At 37.9% G+C, this 14,348-nt stretch overlaps 1 protein-coding gene and 1 pseudogene across 2 annotated transcripts in view; both read left to right on the top strand.

Moving 5' to 3' along the window:
• LOC101310880 overlaps nt 1-2,470 on the top strand; it is a 1,534,871-nt gene extending 1,532,401 nt beyond the window's left edge. The window contains exons 33-37 of the mRNA XM_004295332.1: nt 163-359; nt 456-666; nt 1,337-1,574; nt 1,838-1,988; nt 2,140-2,470. Coding sequence (XP_004295380.1) covers nt 163-359; nt 456-666; nt 1,337-1,574; nt 1,838-1,988; nt 2,140-2,448 — 1,106 coding nt within the window. The 3' untranslated portion in view covers nt 2,449-2,470. The remainder of the gene's footprint in view (nt 1-162; nt 360-455; nt 667-1,336; nt 1,575-1,837; nt 1,989-2,139) is intronic.
• A 7,632-nt stretch (nt 2,471-10,102) lies between these two features.
• Nucleotides 10,103-14,348, top strand: part of LOC101311458 — a 20,646-nt pseudogene continuing 16,400 nt past the window's right edge. Inside the window, exons 1-10 of the transcript XR_184352.1 lie at nt 10,103-10,335; nt 10,852-11,083; nt 11,695-11,799; nt 11,893-11,896; nt 12,367-12,477; nt 12,606-12,808; nt 12,899-13,109; nt 13,193-13,442; nt 13,638-13,788; nt 13,916-14,168. The product of XR_184352.1 is annotated as an uncharacterized LOC101311458 (transcript). The remainder of the gene's footprint in view (nt 10,336-10,851; nt 11,084-11,694; nt 11,800-11,892; nt 11,897-12,366; nt 12,478-12,605; nt 12,809-12,898; nt 13,110-13,192; nt 13,443-13,637; nt 13,789-13,915; nt 14,169-14,348) is intronic.

Consider the following 14,348-nt stretch of genomic DNA (forward strand, 5'->3'; position numbering starts at 1 on the left):
AGAAAGAGTTCTCCATGATCAAGTAATCTGTATCATGCATATACTAGTTGATATACTAAATTATGTAGCCTTCCTGTAGTGTAGTAGGTAACCTAATTGAACCAACTTTTCTTATATATTGTCACTCCGACTCACAGTTGATTGTGATCTTTGCAAAATCAGGAAAGACCACAGGAAATGCAGGGAAGTATGAATTGGCTGATAAGATTCGGACTTCACGAGACACTTTACGAGAATATATTGGAAAAGATGATCCATATGAGCTATTGATCTATGATTTTGATAGCATATTAGTTGCTACAGACAATTTCAGTCTCACAAACAAACTCGGTCAAGGAGGATTTGGCCCAGTTTATAAGGTAATCTTTCTTTTATCCCAAAGAAAAATATAGCATTACAACTGATCGATGGAAGATACAAACGTGAATACAATGATTAAATTGGACCCTGTGTAGGGTAAGCTTCCAGAAGGGAAGGAAATAGCAGTGAAAAGACTATCTAGTAGCTCCGGCCAAGGCAAAGAAGAGTTCAAGAATGAGACATTGTTGATCTCCAATCTTCAACATAAAAACCTTGTTAGAATCATGGGTTGCTGTGTTAAAGGGGATGAGAAGTTACTAGTTTATGAGTTCATGCCCAACAAAAGCTTGGATACTTTTCTATTCGGTTAGTTTCACTACTGCTTTGTGTTCGACTATATATCTGAGATTTTTGTAACATGCCGAAGATAGGGACCGTGAAAGATTGTCTGAAAATAAGGTCCCAGCTCTGTATCTTTTATCTTTTTCCCTTTCTTGGAATGACTATTATGATTCTACATAAGTATGACTAAACAGCGAACTGGCATCATTTAGAGTATGAGGAATATATCAATTTTATGCATAAAGTACCCTTGAATTTCTATACGATATAAACTATGGAAGGTGCCCTGCAAATCTATTGCTTATGACTATTAACTACCTAAACATGTTCGTATAATGGCCGTCTTTGTTCAGTTCAGCTATCCATTATGTAACTCATCACAAGTCATTGAACTGTCTGTATTTCCTAGTAGTGGGATAGAGTAGTTTTAAGCAACTAAAAAGGAAAGAAAAGCCTATGCTTATGACTTTGTGGAGACCTAATGTAAGACACTAGAAACTTGAAAACAAGAGTAGTCTCATTAGCATCAATATTTCCATACAAGTGATATAACTGTTTCCGTATCCATTCTAACCAACACAATAAAAAAATAAAAAGTAAGAGTCTTGTGAGCATCCTCTTTTGTTAACATTATACTGTGCTTGAGACATTTGGATGACATTACCGATGTAACATGTATTGGCTATTTGATTAGATCCAATGAGAAGAGCAGTGTTGGATTGGCCTTGCCGCTTCAATATTATTCAGGGCGTTGCCAGAGGACTTCTTTATCTCCATCACGATTCCTGTTTGAAAGTAATACATAGAGATCTGAAAGTTAGCAACATTCTCTTGGACGAGAAGATGAATGCAAAAATTTCAGATTTTGGATTGGCACGAATTGTTCAGGAGACACCGGATTTAGAAAATACTAAGAGGGTTGTGGGAACGATGTAAGCATTATTCTTTCCCATTCTCACATATGTTCTTTCAGGCATATTTATATATTAGTGAATGGTGATTGATCTTGTACAGTCGTAGCTAGTTACCTTACATTCTTGCTTGACTCATCATCCATCAACCTATTTTGATTAAAACTTAACTGAAGAGTAGTTGATTGGCACTCGATGTACTCATGTATACTCTTTGTGGCATTTTCAAAAGGTTAGAAAGCAAGAAGTAACTTCTGTGACATGCTAATGAGTTTCTTGGGCAGTGGTTATATGTCTCCAGAGTATGCCATGGGTGGGATATTTTCCGAGAAGTTGGATGTCTACAGCTTCGGAGTCTTAGTACTGGAGATTATTAGCGGGAAGAAGAATACTAGCTTCTGTTTACATGACCAACAACAAGGCTTTCTAGCGTATGTAAGTTCTTGGTCTAAACTGTAACGTGACGAACCAACTTTACTGAAGTCTCTTTCATGTAGCTTAGACCATATTTGTGAAGCTAAATTACAGGCTTACAGAGTTTCAGCACTTTTTGACAAGTCTCACAAATACTATCGTATGTTTTCAGGCATGGAACTTATGGAATGAAGGCAAAGGATTGGCATTGGTTGATGAAGTACTAGCTGGTTCATATTCCTCCTCAGAGGTAATGAGATGTGTGCACATTGGGCTACTTTGTGTACAGGACAATGCTGCGGATAGACCAACCATGTTAGATGTGGTTTTCATGCTAAGTAGTAACATAGATGGTCCGCAACCTAAGGAGCCTGTATTCACTGTCGTGTATTCGACTACGCCAGTAATTCGTCCTCAACCACAGTATCAAAGTACTTTCTCCACAAATGACACTTCCATAACTGCAATTGAAGGACGATAGGCGCTGGTAGAAAATTATAGGATCAAAATACTGTAGCATATTATGAATAGTTAGAGAAGAGGATCTTTATGATCATTCACTTGCAAAAACATGTTCCTCAAGGACCTCAACTGATATGTTAAAATGTGTGTGCAGTATCCTGCAGTTTGCCGACCAACCTCTTTGTGATTTGTTTATATTTGAGAACTCAATCTATGTTTGTAGACCATTTCAGAAAAGGAAAATCAAGATTGGAGCAGCTAGTCATAGAAAGAATGAATCTTTACATATTTTCCCATGACTCTTTCTTTGTTCATCATCTGTACCACACGCTTCGTGGAGTCACAATGAATGACACTAAAGTTGCTTAGTGTACTTTCAGTGAGGACCTTCAAACATCGAAAATTATACAGCGCACCCGGTCCATCTCCGCCGTCTATTTTGAAAAAGTCAAAAGTCCGCGTCAAATGGACGGTGGAGATGGACGGGTGCGCGACGCACCCGGGTGCGCTGAATACGCTCTCTTCAAACATTAGAGCCAGAATTGGTATTGGGACAACTAAAAAAAATAAAATGTTTGGGCATAAATAGTTGCAAAAGCCCATTTTAGATTTTCTTTTTTGAGAACGAGATAATTGCATTAAACGCAATCCAGAATTCTAGACAGTTCAGATATTAGATTGAACATTGAACAGTGTAACACATTGTAATACACAGGTTCTGTCAAACTCAAAAGCATAAACACAAAGCATGCATCTTTGCCAGTTCTTTTGGGTTCTTGATTGTGGTGATGATACTCAAATTGGGTCAAAGTTGCTGATAATATCGACCAGTGAAGTTGGTGACGATCTTTGTCTGCTCTTAAATACTGCACCCAAGAAGGTACGACGGTTACGTCTTTGTGGTTCTCATCAGTCCTCCTTTCCCTATTCCAGAGCGTTGTTAGATTGATTGCATGTTTCCCATAACACAATGAAAATGACATTTTTTTTGTCACGGTGATGATGAGAGTTGTATAAATCCGAAGTTTTGCAACTATATGACAAAGATTGAATTTCTAAAATTTTGTTTTTCATTGTCAAACTTAGACTGATGCAAATGGATTTCTTTAGCAGAGATGATTAATACTTGATTAGGGGTTTGAAACTTTGAATTCCACTATGTTTTTGATGTTGTTCTTGATCTTGAGCTTTCTTAGTTTAGGGCAAGTTCAGCAACTACATAATTATATAGCTTGAATCTCTATCATTTTGTTTCCATTAACAAATTTAGTCTGATGCAAATGGATTTTAGAGCAGAGATGATTAGGGGTTTGAATTCCATTATGCTTTTGATGTTGTTCTGGATCTCGAGCTTGTTTAGTTTAGGGTGTATTGTGCTGAAGTTCATGAGATCACTAGTTCCAAACCATTGGCAGTAGGACAAACTCTAGTCTCCCCTGGCCGGATTTTCGAATTGGGTTTCTTTAGTTTTAATGATTCAAGTAAGCAGTATGTTGGGTTATGGCACAAGAATATATATCCTCGTAAACAAGTGTGGCTGGCCAATAGGGAAAGGCCTCTTGCAGTTTCAGATGGCTTGGCAAGTCTGAGACTAAGTAGAAATAGGAATTTGGAGCTTGTAGATGGGAAGCAGAATTCGGTGTGGTCAAGCAATGTTACGAGTCAGGTGTCAACATCTAATACCAGTTCAGCCGTTGCACTTCTGTTAGATAGTGGAAATTTTGTTGTGAAAAATGATGTAGAGGCCGATGGATTGATATGGCAGAGCTTTGATCATCCTGGTGACAGTATGTTCCCGACTCAGCTGCTGGGTTTCAATAGCAAATCTGGGACGAGGAATGTCATGACTTCCTGGAAAAGTGAAAATGATCCATCAACTGGCAGATTCTTGGTTGCATTGTCAGCACAAACGCCATCACAACTGTTTATTTGGGTTAATAATGGACTGAATTCAGCACCCTATTGGAGAAGTGGTCCATGGGATAAGTCGAGGTTAATTGGGATACCTGAAATGAATGCTCAATATCGAAGTGGGTTTACTCTGGATGATAATGCGGAGCAAGGATCAAAGTACTTAAAATGGGCTACACAGTTGAGTGAAATATTGGCTTATCAAGTAATCTCTTCTGAAGGTACAACCATGTGTTAGAATTTGAGCCTCTACTTTGTATTTTGAACAAAGTATGATCAAGATCAATTTGCTGTAGCAAATGAGGCAGAAGAAAACTCAGTTGAACTTTGAAGCAAATCTTTGCAGCTTCTGTTTCTTATTTCTGGAATTCTTACAGATTACACAGCAGCTTAACCCTTATATAGGGTGCAACATAACCTACAAAATATCTTAGAAACACCTAATTAACTAGATTATAATTGTACTTTACATACAACAAAATATCTAGATTAAGTGGAGGAGTAAACAATAAACCAAGTGGCTGGAATTATCTCACTGCAGTAAGGATTTCAGCTTCCCTGCAGCTGTGAATTTTCTACTGCTTCCTAGTATATTGCTGAAGGAAAGCATTAACTTCAACACTCCCTCTTAATGCTTTGCTTCTGCACTCCTAGCAGGCCTCTGAGGTATTCATACCTCTCTCTTGGTAGAGTTTTGGTGAAGATGTTTGCAACTTGGTCATCTGTATTACAGTAAACCAAATCAATCTCATTCTCATCAACTGCATCCCTGATGTAGTGAAACTTCAAGGCAATATGTTTTGCCCTACTGTGATACACAGGGTTCTTGCTCATGGCAATTGCAGACTTGTTATCACTGAGAATGGTTGTTGCAGATGCTTGCTTCTCACCAAAGTCTTCAATGACTCTTCTGAGCCAAATTTCTTGAGAGGTGGCTATTGATGCAGATACATACTCTGCTTCAGCTGTAGACAAAGCTACTGATTTTTGCTTCTTTGAAGCCCAAGAGAATACACCAGTTCCAAGTGTAAAAGTATATCCAGATGTGCTTTTAAATCATCAACACTTCCTCCCCAATCACTATCACAAAAGCCAAAGAGTTTTGGTTCCACATTCCTCTCATACAGAATTCCAAAGTCCATTGTACCTTGAATGTATCTAAGGATTCTCCTTGCAGCTCCATAGTGAATCTTGCATGGTAGGATTATGCATAAATCTGGACATCAAACTTGCAGCATACATGATATCAGGTCTTGTTGCTGTCAAGTAAAGCAAACTTCCCACTAAACTTCTGTATAAACTCTCATCAGCTTTACCACTTCCATCTTCTTTTGAAAATTTTTCATTGACAACTAGAGGTGTTGCAACAGCATTGCAACCAAGCATTTTGAACTTCTCTAGAATTGTCTTTGCATATTTCTTCTGAGTAATGAAAATTCCCTTCACTGCTTGAACAATTTCAATTCCCAGAAAATAATGCAAGATTCCCAAATCACTCATTTCATATTTCCTCATCATAACAGACTTGAAATTTGAAATCATCTTTTCACAACTTCCAGTAATTGATCTCACCATACCAAGCTCTTGGGGCTTGTTTCAAACCATAAAGAGCCTTTTTCAGCTTATAAACTTTCTGCTCTTTACCCTTGATGATGAAACCTTGTGGTTGCTCCACATATACTTCTTCTTTCAGCACTCCATTTAGAAACGCCGATTTGACATCTAGCTAAGGAGACAATAAGAATGCTTGATTTACCTTCAGTTTTGGTGTAGAGAGCAGGTTCATTTTCACTCCTTTGAAACCCTCTTTCCAGCCTTTTTGTGCTGCAATGGAAATCAGACCTCTGATTGTCTCATGCCTTGCAACTGGTGCAAAAGTTTCATTGAAATCAACTCCAGGTATCTGTGAATACCCTTTTGCCACTAATCTTGCTTTGTTTCTTTGCACAGAACCATCTGCATTTAGCTTGGTTTTGTAAATCCACTTCAAACCAATGACATCCTTGTTGTCTGGTTTATCAACAAGCTCCCATGTGTTGTTTTTCACAATCACATCAATTTCCTCTTTCATCGCAGTCCGCCAGTCATCTTCTTTCACATCTTCTTCAAATCTTTCAGGCTCAAATAAGCATGCATTACAGCTTTCATACACTTCATTCAAGCTTCTCATCCTTCTTGGTGTTGAGATTGGTGTAGATTGAGCATTTGAATGTGCTGGTGAGGGTTGATCAGGACTGTGAGGTGGAGTTTGTTGCGGTGGATTAAGTTCCAACTCTTCTGGAACATCTTCATCTTGAACAACATTATGTGGCACACATTGTTGCTGGACTGAACTTTGATTCCAATCCCAAGATGATTTCTCACTGAAGAGTACATCTTTGCAGATAACAATTTTCTTCTTTTTTAGATTATAGAGCCTATAGCCCTTTGTGTGCAAGCTGTATCCCATGAACACATACTTCTCACTTGATTCATCAAGCTTCTTCCTCAACACCTTTGGGATATGTGCATAGCAAATTGAACCAAACACCCTCAAGTGATTAACACTTGGCTTCCTTCCACTCCATGCTTCAAATGGTGTCATTTCCTGCACTGCAGTAGTTGGATGTCTATTCATCAAATACACCGCAGTATTAACTGCTTCTCCCCAGTATTCTAGAGGCACTTTCTTGGCATGCAACATAGACTTCGCCATTTCTCCTTTTAGCTACCCTATTTTGCTGCGGTGTGTAGCTTACTGTAAGCTGCCTCTCCAGACCAATATCTGCACAAAAATCTCCAAACTCATTTGATGTGTATTCACCACCTCTATCTGATCTAAGCTTCTTGATTTTGAGATCAGATTGTCTCTCTACCATAGCTTGAAACTTCTTGAACACAGTGAACACATCAGATTTTTGCCTCAGGAAATAAACCCAAGTCATTCTTGAATAATCATCAATGAATGTAAGGAAATATCTGTTACCTCCCCCAGTAATTGTTTTCATAGGACCACAGACATCAGAATGGACCAACTCTAGTGGTGTTTTTGCTCTCCATGTCTTCCCTTTTGGAAATGAGATAATGTGCTGCTTTCCAAGTGCACATCCTTCACACACTTCAGTAACTTTTTTAATTTTTTGGTCAATCCTTGCACCATTTCATTCTGATGCAGCAGCTTCAGACTTTGAAATTCAAATGTCCAAGCCTTTGATGCCAGAGCCAAGGATCTTCCTACAGCTCCATTTTTCTTGCACTCTCAGTTGCATACTTGAGAGTCAGAGGAAAACTTCTGTTCCTCTTCATTTCAACTTCCAGCATCAGCTTCTTGCTACTCCCTCTCTCAAAGATTTTGCAAGTGTCATCACCAAAATGCAGGTGATATTTGTGCTCAACAAGTTGTCCAACACTTAGCAAATTCGAATCAAGATTTGGAACAAGCATTACATCTCTGATGAACATTTTTCCATTTTTGGTTTCAACAGCAACACTTCCTTTGCCTTTTGTATCCACCAACATTCCATTTGTCATCTTCACCTTTGTAATGCTGTTGTAGTCAATGTCATAGAGAAGGTTGGCATTTGCAGTCATATGATTACTGTAAGCACTATCAACAAACCACACATTCTCATTCACCGCAGTGGTTGCAGCATAAGTGACACAGAACATGCTAGCATCACTTTGTTCTTCACTGCAGCTAGCCAGTTGATTTCCTTTGTAGTCACAATCCTTCTTGACATGACTGAACTTGTTACAATTTGAACATTTTGGCTTCCCCTTAAACCAACATTCACCTATATGCATCTTATCACAGATTGAACACTTCGAATAATTTGAACTACTGCCTCCTTCATTTTTTCTTTTTCCTGACTGATCTGATCTACCCTCCCACTTCTTGCCTTTGCCTTTCCAATTCTTTTTCTTTTTGGAATTTGAACTAGATGGCTCACTATTTGTGTTTAGGCTTAGTGTTTGAAAGGCTTTTTCTGTTGGTTCATCATGACTCATCAACCTCTGATCAAAAGCCTTAAGTGTCCCCATTAAATCCTGCACACCAAGAGTGTCTATATCTCTAGTCTCCTCTATAATACTTGCTATAGCATCATACTTTCTATTCAAACTCATAAGGATCTTTTGTACTACTCTCTTTTCAGGTATAGGTTCAGCATAGGTTTCCATCTGGTTAACTAAATCAGTCAATCTAGTGCAATAATCACTTAGCAGCTCAGTTTCATTCATTTTGGTATATTCAAAATCTCTCCTTAAGGATTGAACTTTAACAGCTCTCACCTTATCTGAGCCTTTGAACTCCACCTTCAGAACATCCCAAGCTCCTTTGGCTATTCTCTCATTTGCAATTCTTGGAAAGATAGCATCTGTGACTGCGGTTTGCAAAATACCAAGAGCTTTTGCATCTTTCTTGATATTTGCCCTCAGCTCAGTTCTTTGAGCATTTGTCATCCCTTCAGCTGCTGGAACTACATAGCCTTCATTCACATAGCTCAAGAGATCACATGATATGAACATGGTTTCCATCTTTATAATCCAGAAATCAAAGTTCTCTCCTGAGAAGATAGGAACTCTAACTTCTGAACCATTTTCTGCTGTAGTCATTGCAGTAGCAGAAAACTAAAGAAAAGTGTTTGTTTTTTTTATCCACCGATGGTACACCCCAGTTGATATTGATCAACAGGGCTCTGATACCATGTTAGAATTTGAGCCTCTACTTTGTATTTTGAACAAAGTATGATCAAGATCAATTTGCTGTAGCAAATGAGGCAGAAGAAAACTCAGTTGAACTTTGAAGCAAATCTTTGCAGCTTCTGTTTCTTATTTCTGGAATTCTTACAGATTACACAGCAGCTTAACCCTTATATAGGGTGCAACATAACCTACAAAATATCTTAGAAACACCTAATTAACTAGATTATAATTGTACTTTACATACAACAAAATATCTAGATTAAGTGGAGGAGTAAACAATAAACCAAGTGGCTGGAATTATCTCACTGCAGTAAGGACTACAGCTTCCCTGCAGCTGTGAATTTCCTACTGCTTCCTAGTATATTGCTGAAGGAAAACATTAACTTCAACACCATGTCTATGGTTTCAGCTCAAGGCTCTAACTGGATTCTTGATTTGGGCCTGTATACGTTTCTTAACCTTTTCTTATTCTTTCAATAGATTTGTTCATCTCTGAGCTTTGTTGACATGCGAAGATAGGGGACCGTGAAAGATAGTCTGATATTAGATCCTTGCTCTGTGTTTTTTTTCCTTTTTCTTGGAATGACTACTATGATATATATAAAGGCTATGAATAAACTGAAAATGCATATGATATAAAGTAGAATTTATCGATTTTATGCACAAATAACCAATTAATTTCTGTGCAAAGACAAATTAATGAAGGTGCCTCTGTAAATCTATTGCTTATGACTATTAACTAGTGAAATATGTTTGTATAATATCTGTCTTTGTTCAGTTCAGCAATCTATTATGAAACTCATCACAGCTCATTGAATTGTCTGTATTTCCTAGTAGTAGGCTAAAATCTCATTGAATTGTCTATGTATAATATCTGTATTTCTTTTTATGACTTTGCGGAGACCTAATGTAAGGTATTACAAACTTGAAAGACAAAGAGTAGTCTCATGAGCATCAATATTTCCATAGAACTGTGTCTGTATTTCCTAGTAGTGGTTAGAATCTATTCTAACATGAATTACATGATACTGTGCTTGAGATTACTGATGTGACATGTATTGGTTGTTTGATTAGATCCAATGAGAAGAGCAGCGTTGGATTGGCCTCTCCGCTTCAAGATTATTCAGGGCGTTGCTAGAGGACTTCTTTATCTCCATCACGATTCCTGTTTGAAAATAATACATAGAGATCTGAAAGTTAGCAACATTCTCTTGGATGAGAAAATGAATGCAAAAATTTCAGATTTTGGATTGGCACGTATTGTTCAAGAGACACCGGATTTAGAAAATACTCAGAGGGTTGTGGGAACACTGTAAGCATTGTTCTTTCCATCCTCGCTCATGTTCTTTCACAACTAAAACATATTTCAGGCATATCTATATATTAGTGAATGGTGAATGGTCTGGTACAGTCCTAGATACCCTCCATTCTTACTTGACTCATCATTCATTAATCTATTTTGATTAAAACTTTGATGAAGAGTAGTTGATTGGCCTTAGATGTGCTAATACGTATACTCTTCGTGGCATTTCATAAAGATAGAAAGCAAGAAGTGACTTCTGTAACATACTAATGAGTTTCTTGGGCAGTGGTTATATGTCTCCGGAGTATGCCCTGGAGATTATTAGCGGAAAGAAGAATACTAGCTTCTATTTACTTGACCAAGAACAAGGCTCTCTAGCCTATGTAAGTTCTTGCTTTAAATTATAATGCGAGGAACCAGCTTTAGAGAAGTCTCTTTCATGTAGCTTAGACTTTATATGTGAAGCTCAATTACAGACTTACAGAGTTCCAACACAGTTTGACAAGTGTTTATGAATTTTGTCAGGCATGGAACTTATGGAATGAAGGCAACGGGACTGGCATTGGCTGATGAAGTACCAACTGCTTCATATTCCTCCTTAAAAGTATTGAGATGTGTGCACATTGGGCTACTTTGTGTACAGGACAATGCTGCGGACAGACCAACCATGTCAGATGTGGTTCTCATGCTAAGTAGTAACACAGATGGTCCACAACCTAAGGAGCCTGCATTCACTATCATGTATTCAACCATGCCAGTAATTCGTGGTCAACCAGAGTATGAAAGTACTTGCTCCACTAATGACACTTCCATAACTGAGATTGAAGGAAGATAGGGGCGATAGCAAATTTTTGGATCAAAATTCTGTAGCATACTTTATATAGTTGGAGATGATGATTTGTTAAAATGACGCATCCAATTATTAGTTTATTGTCTGTGCAGTATCCTGCAGTTTTCCGACCAGCCTCTTTGTGATTTGTTTATTTTTGAGAACTCAATCTATGTTTGTAGACCCTTTCAGAAAAGGAAAATCAAGATTGGAGCAACTAGTCAAAGAAGCTGAGAAAACAAACATTAAAAGAAGCTACTGGGTTATTTTATAACAGGCGACAATGATCTGCAGAAATGATTGGTTTTGTTGTCATCCAGATTTGGACATCTTGCATTTAACAACGATTGAAAACTTCATTGTACACATGACACATTCTTCTATGTATTACATTCCTCTATCTTTGGGTTCTTCCAACTTAGTGTATTAGATAGCTGTGGTTTAAATTTCTATAGCAAAGCTTTGAAGAGTGGCTAATCATTTGCAAGGGAATTGTGCAATCCTTTGCTGATTGTTTGATGTTATGAAGCTGGTAACAGGTGAATTGTGAGAAGTGGAATCTTGAAGATCATGGCCGTTATTCGGAGTCTCATCAGAAAAATCAATGGCCACAAGTTGCTGATAGGGCCAATAAAGAAAGGTGGGTATGTTGATGACTGCTGATGCTTCTGTTGCAGATTGCAAATTGTTGGTCTCAGTTTTTAATTTGCATGTTGGGATCCTTGTTTCTCCTGCAGGACGGCAAGACTATTTCAGAGTCTTCTGCCCATGACTTATAGTTTACCATTTTCTTAGTTCTTACTTCAGAAAACAAGTGGTTTTTCTGTGACAATGAAGTTTACTAGTACGAGGCATCTTTCAAAGACTTCTGTGGTATGTACCATTTTCTTAATACAAAAAAAGTAATGTTTTTCTGTGACAATGAAGTTTACTAGTATGAGGCATCTTTCAAAGACTTCTGTGGTATGTACCATTTTCTTAATACAAAAAAACGTAATGTTCTTCTGTGATAATGCGGTTAATAATATATGTTTGCAAGCTTGATATTGACATAGTCTGAATCTGAATTTTAGCCAGAAGTAGTCAGTAGCATATATTGTCATAGCATTTGCTTTGGTGGACTACCGAACGAAAATGGGTATTTGAACAGAAAACTTTAGCAATATCTGTTTTGCCTCAAACTTCATATCTAACATATTCTCTTCTTTCAGGTGATAACGGAAACCAGATAAAGTTCACCGCCTGCCTTGCAGCTATTTGTTTTATCAGTGTCTTGGCTGTCATACTATATGGTTTACATAGGTTGCGAGCTAACCAAATCGGTAAGACAATGAGATGCATGGATACAGTTGATGCATTAGATATGATCTTGTCCTGCTTCTTGATTTTGCAAATGTTATCTTTCTTTGTGGTTTGATGGGACGTGGAATCTGTTTTGTTATCTTTGCAGAATCAGGAAGCACCAAAGCAGCGACAAGGCGCCTTGGATTGACGGATACAGTCCAAACATTAGGAATTTCTTTTGAAGAATACATAAGAAAGCATGAGCTATCAGAGCTATTAGTCTTCAACTTTGACATCATATCGATTGCGAGAAACAATTTCAGCATCAAAAACAAACTCGGGGAAGGAGGCTTTGGCCCCGTTTATAAGGTGATTACTTGATGTTTGTTTCAAGGAATCTATAGCAATTGAAACAACTGTACACAAACAGTCATTAATCCAAAGATTTATTTTGTGCAGGGTAAACTAGGACCAGGGAAGGAAATTGCTGTAAAACGACTATCCAGTAGCTCAGGGTAAGGCATACAGGAGCTCAATAGGGAGATGTCATTGATCTCCAAGCTCCAACATAAAAATCTTGTTAGAATCATGGGTTTTTGTGTTAAATAAAATGAGAAATTACTGATTTATGAGTTCATGCCAAACAAAAGCTTGGACACTCTACTATTCGGTTAGTTTAGTAGCAGTTTATGTTTTATGTTTGCTCCTGTTTGCTGATTGCATTTCTGATGAATGCATTGACTATTTTGATAGATCAAAGGAGAAGAGCAGTGCTCGGTTGGGCTAGGCGCTTCAATATTATTCAGGGTGTGGCTAGAGGGCTTCTTTATCTCCATCATGATTCTTGTTTGAAGGTAATACATAGAGATTTGAAGGTCAGCAACATTCTCTTGGATGAGAAAATGAACCCCAAAATTTCAGATTTTGGATCGGCACGTATTGTTCATGGGAGTGATGGGACAGATCTAGAGAATACACAGAAAGTTGTCGGAACATTGAAAGCGTCATTTTTATCCTATTCTCAGACTAGCTAGTTACACTAATCACAACAAACGTTTGTGTCTTAGCATATGAATATAAGTGAAGATTAGTTACATTCTTACCTGTGGCTTTTAAAGTACAAATTTTGGTTAAAATTTTCTTAACAGGAGCAAGAATTTGTGATGTTCGTTTAAGTACTAACGAGTTTCCTTTGTAGAGGCTATATGTCTCCGGAGTATGCCATGGGAGGAATATTTTCAGAAAAATCAGATGTCTACAGCTTTGGGGTCTTGGTATTGGAAATCATTAGCAGCAAGAAGAATAGCAACTTCTATTTCCATGAACAACAGCTCGGCTTTCTAGCCTATGTAAGCTCACACTAATCACGTTGAAACTATGAATTTTTGAACAGCCTTAATCCCTTTAGCTTCAAAATATATACAACACTCTCAAACTATTCTAAGCCACCGTACCGTACATTACTAATATGTCCAGGCATGGCACTTGTGGACTGAAGGCAAGGGAGTGGACTTTGTAGGTGAAGAACTGGCCAAGGCATATTCCTTAAGAGAAGTAATGCGATGCATTCATATCGGGCTTCTTTGTGTACAAGATGATGCCGCAGATAGGCCAATCATGCCGGAGGTTGTTTTCATGCTAAGTAGCGACACAGATGCTCCACAACCTAAACAGCCTACATTTGCTTGGAGAAGTTCTGTCCCACAGGGGCCACAGCAGCTTCAAAACAGTTGCTCCACAAATGACACTACCATAACAGTGATTGTTGGACGATAATGATACTAAAATGGATTAAGTAGGCACAGATAATCAACACAATATATTTCAAATGGCTTGGTGCAAAACCTCAATGAGGAAAAAAGCATCAAGCAAGATTATTACTTCAATCTTTAAATCAGAGTTTACAAAA

The sequence above is a fragment of the Fragaria vesca genome, linkage group LG3 (genome assembly GCF_000184155.1).
Source record: "Fragaria vesca subsp. vesca linkage group LG3, FraVesHawaii_1.0, whole genome shotgun sequence".
Classification (NCBI taxonomy): Eukaryota; Viridiplantae; Streptophyta; class Magnoliopsida; order Rosales; family Rosaceae; genus Fragaria; species Fragaria vesca.